Source organism: Octopus bimaculoides, chromosome 24 (genome assembly GCF_001194135.2).
Source record: "Octopus bimaculoides isolate UCB-OBI-ISO-001 chromosome 24, ASM119413v2, whole genome shotgun sequence".
Lineage (NCBI taxonomy): Eukaryota > Metazoa > Mollusca > Cephalopoda > Octopoda > Octopodidae > Octopus > Octopus bimaculoides.
Window position 1 is genome coordinate 32,219,881 of NC_069004.1, and position 5,007 is coordinate 32,224,887.

The window sequence follows — 5,007 nt, forward strand, 5'->3', positions numbered from 1 at the left end:
CCTGTCGTATATATGTATATATATATGTATATGTGTATGTGTTTGTATGTCTGTGTTTGTCCTCCCAACATTGCTTGACAACCGATGCTGGTGTGTTTATGTCCCTGTAACTTAGCGGTTCGGCAAAAGAGACCGAAAGAATAAGTACTAGGCTTCCAAAGAATAAGTCCTGGGGTCGATTTGCTCGACTAAAGGCGGTGCTCCAGCATGGCCACAGTCAAAAGACTGAAACAAGTAAAAGAGTAAAAGATATATATATATATATATTATATACAAACACACGTGCACATATATACACACATGGTGTACTGTTCATTTGCTGATGATCAGCAAAAAAAAAAAACCCTCAGAATGTGGAAAAATTAGACATTCAACCAAATAAAACATTAAAAATTATCCTTGTGAGTCAATTACTTGGCCATCAGATATTTCCCAGTCTGTGTAACTCATAATATCAATTTGTTTCAACTTATTCAATGCATAACTTTGCCAGTCCTTGTTGGCAGCCGGATTAGCTGGACTCGGATGCATGAGGGTCTCAATACGAAGGTGGGAGAAAAGGTCCTGCTGCAAGCCTTTGACCGCTTTCGATGCGTTCTCGCTGGCAAAGTTGCCGATGCCGATAACGAGCTTCACCTGCAACAACTGCACCACCTGCAGGAAAGAATGGTTGCATGCTGCGATTAACTGTTTGCGTTCTTTGATTTTGAGTTTCCCAGGTGAGATGATTTTGGGCGAAGTCTTCATGAACAGAAGTGGGCAGAGGTTGTGTACGTAACAGTCTTTGAAGAATACTTCTGGGGTTCCGCAAAGAAGTTTGAAGATTTTCCAAAACCGTCGACCACTGACCTATTGCAAAGACAAAAATAAATAAATAAAAAACAAATTTTTTTTTTTTAAATAGGAAAAGGGCAATGAGAAGTGGTGTGGTCTTCATTCAACACAATAAAGATGCAAGCAAATGGTGGAGGGAGCCTCTATGTGGTCTGCTCGACCTGCTAGAAATAACAGTCAAATATTCTCAAATTACACTGTCTTAAAAAAAAGGAAGGACAAATTAGATAATGAAATTTACTGAAAAGACAGTGTGGATCATGGCTGGAATCACTTTGAACACGCTTGTTTGATTAGAACTGATCTGGAAATAACAAGAATTATAACAACAGGAGCAGTGACTATGATGATAACAGTGATAAATGGTGGTTGTGGTGGTGGTGGTGGTGGTGGTGGTCATGGTGGTAGTAATTATGGTAGCGGTGGAAGTTTTGAGAGTGGTGATGGTTGTGATGGTAGTTTTGAGTGTAGAGGTGGTGATAATGGTGGTGGTAGTGGTGGTTTTGGTGGTGATAGTGCCGATGGTGGTGATGATGGCAGTGGTGGTGGTGGAGGTAATGGTGACGGTAGTGATAATAATGAGGATGGTATTAAAAAGCATATCGTTATATTTCAGGATGGTCATTTTCTTTCTTTTTTTTTTGTGCCAAAAACACATGCTATAATTTGTTTTTCATTGTTCTTATTTTATCTTATGTTCAATTGTCTGGAAATCATTCGTCACACACCTGTGACCTCTTGAGTGACTCTTCATCTCACGTGTCTCTTCCTGTTCTGTTTGGACTAGGCGGAGCTGGAGGATACACGTGGATGGAAAAAGTGTCACTGAAGAGGTCACAGATGTGTGACGAAAGATTTCCAGACAATGGACTTGAGATTAAATAAGAACAATAATAAATGAGTGAAGAATGAATATATAATGAATGTGTTTATTTGGAAAGAAAAAAAAACAACAATTACCATCCTAAAATATAACAAAATTTGTTTCAACACATGATTTCACATCAGGATTCTTGCGAAAACAAATTCATAAATGTATTAAAAACGTATTAATGACAGAAAAAAGTCAAAGGAATTATTATTAATTAAATAAAGAAAATGTTTATTAATTATAATTTTTAATTTTATAATAGAAATTTACATGATGGTGAGTCAATAATCTACCAACGATTTTGTAATGGGTCCATTAAATTTCTTTAAATATTCCTCATAAAAATTGGTTAATTACACAAAAGAACTAATGAATTATCGTTTTTTAATTAAGAAATTTATTTTATTAATTATAATTAATTTGTTGTGTCTGGAGGGCGTCATTCTACCTTAATATCTAACAAAGACACTCACCAGTTCCATTTCCACTCATTTATTTATTTAGTTATTTTTTTGGTGTTTTCAAAGAATTTTCGTTGCTTTGTCAATGGATGTCGAAACTGTCCGTTATTGGAACCACGTTCCTTTGGTCTCTTTGAGATTCTGTTGCGTGCATGTGTACTTGTGTATGCACCTATGTAAGAATGTAGGTAAGTACGTACGTACCTACGTACGTATGTATGTGTGAGTGTGTATGTGTGTGTACGTATGTATGTATGTATGCATGCATGTATGTATCTATGTCTGAGTGTGTATGTCTGTGTGTGCATGTACGTACGTATGTATCAATGTATTCTGCATATCCATGTGTTTGTGTGTGCTTGCATGTAAGTATGCATGTGTATGTGTGTGTATTTGAGTGTTTATCTCTGTTGCGTGTGTCTATGTGTAAGAGTTTGTGTGATTATTTACGTGCGTCTGTTATGTATGGATGTGTGCCTTTGTGTGTATGCGTATGTGTATATGGTGTACCTATTTACCTACCTCTACGTATATATCTATATATCTACCTACATATCTATTTACGGCGATCATATCTATTTAATTACCCATCTATTTTATTTTATTATTTCATTTTTTTTTTAGAAATTTACTAATTGGGACTTGATAAGTATATCAATGATTCCATGAAGGAAGTCAATGACTTAAAAAAGTTCACTGATCCGTGACATGGCATTAACTTGTGTGGAATGGTCAAGTCATCCGAGTCACTCCTGCAGTGACGCTGGGTCTAAGCTGTCCATGGAGTTCCACAACATTGCCACCGCCATCACTGCCAGAGCAACAACAACTATTACTGCTGCTGCTGGTCGTTTATTTTATCCACAATAAAAAGCATGAAGTCAGACGAAAAGTAATTTGCTATCCAAGGACATTGAAAGATGATCCTTAATAGTAAATATATTAATTCTGACAGCTGGGTCCCTCACCACCCAAGGCAAATAAGAGCAATGGCGCCTTATGGTATTTATTTATTGACAATAAACATCGATTAGAATTGTTCCCCAAGACCTGTGCCATTCCCAACAGATCAAATGCTCAGTGTGTACAAGCCTTAAGATGACACTTGTCTGACAGACAACCGATCGAGTCAACCACTTCTCTGCTCTTAATAATTCTGATGAGCCCATCCACCACATCACTTCAGTTCACTTAATCACAAACTACACCCATGATGGCGGCGGCGACGAAGACGATGACAGTAACAACAACAACGACTACAACACAATAATAAGCATTGTTCTAGCAAGGAAATAAAATGTTAGGACGGTATTAGTATTTTAAGTGGACTTTGTTCAAATTTTGGTACCCAAACCTTCTGTCGTTGCCATTTTAGAGGCTTTAGTGTATACATACTTTAAAATGGAGCGGTAGGGGAGGAATGTAGTGGGGAGTGCAGAGATAACATAAAAAAGTAAGAGTTTTAGTGAAAGAGAAGAAATGTCAAAAATATTATGAGTGTTTTGAGTGGACTTTGTTCAAATTTTAGTACCATCACTGTTCCTTAATAGCTATTTTAGATAGTTCATTTTGAGATGGTGGTGGTAGTGAGCAAAGTACGAAGGGGGCGAAGATAACATGAAAAGTAAAGAGTTTGATGGGGAAAGGTGTCAAAAATATTTATTACATGAATGTTTTGAGTGGACTTTGTTCAAATTTTAGAAAGCTCTCGCTTTCGTTTACATATTTTGCATTGAGTTGTATTAACAGAAAGCAGAAAGGTTAGATAGGGAGTATGACTACGAGAGAGAGAGAGAGAGAGAGAGTGGGGGAAGTGAGAGAAAGGCCGAGTCTGATAATGTAAGTATTACTGTCGACATATTATTCACATTATTTCTTATAATAATCACATCAGTAATTTAATTAATAATTACTGATGGTGTGTGTTGAACAATAAGGCCATTTTTTTCGGCAATCTAGTTTACTAACACCTACTGTCTACCCTGAGGGAACACGACCTTCCTTGGAGTCAACCTTTTGCATGTTCTTTGTATCACATCTGATACATAGAACATGATTCCCTGGTATAGATGCAAAATATATGATACACATTCCCGATTTTTTTTCAACCACCAGTATAACTTGGGACTTATGAAAGGTAAGCTTTAGGACAAACTAAACGTCTGAAAACAAACATTGGAGGTTTAGTACCAACTTTAAAAGATTTGGACAGGCAAATGGTTAATCCTTTTGTTATCATATTTTTGTTGAAATACACTGTCATTGTTTCAATTAATTTTGAAAATAATAGAGGATTTATCAAAATAACTTTGTTGTTATTAAGCTGGTGTTTGGGACATAAACTAGCACAAAGTTTTCATTTAGATCACTTTAACCCTTTTGCTATCCTATGTTATCACAGGTGATACACAAGACATATATCCCCGGTGTTCATGCATCATATATGATAGACATTCCCAATGTCTTCAACGATCTGAGTATTTTGTGACAAAGGAAAAGAAAGCCGCCAGCTTGGCGATCTTTTATGGAAAAGGCCGATATTTAGGACTCGTACCGTAAGATCGCCGAAAGCTTTTATATTACTCAGAACATATAAAACAAGGGCTATCTAAAAATCTGAAAACATACATGAACGTTTAGGACAAACTTAGGAAAATGCTTTGAACAGGGAGAGGTTTAAAGTATTGACTTCATAACCATAAAGTTATGGGTTCAATTCCTAAGCTTAAGCAGGCTAGTTCATTTCAATGTTGTTCCAGTCTACTTGGCTGTAAATAAGAACCAGTCTACTTGGCTGTAAATAAGAACCAGTCTAGTTTTGGTGCAGCCTCTCTACCCCCC

The 5,007-nt window shown here is 36.6% G+C and overlaps 1 protein-coding gene across 1 annotated transcript in view; it reads right to left on the bottom strand.

Moving 5' to 3' along the window:
* Positions 1 to 6: 6 nt before the first annotated feature.
* The window catches only part of LOC106884286 (single-strand selective monofunctional uracil DNA glycosylase), a 30,149-nt gene continuing 25,148 nt past the window's right edge, over positions 7 to 5,007 (bottom strand). Inside the window, exon 4 of the mRNA XM_014935587.2 lies at positions 7 to 849. Coding sequence (XP_014791073.2) covers positions 394 to 849 — 456 coding nt within the window. The 3' untranslated portion in view covers positions 7 to 393. The remainder of the gene's footprint in view (positions 850 to 5,007) is intronic.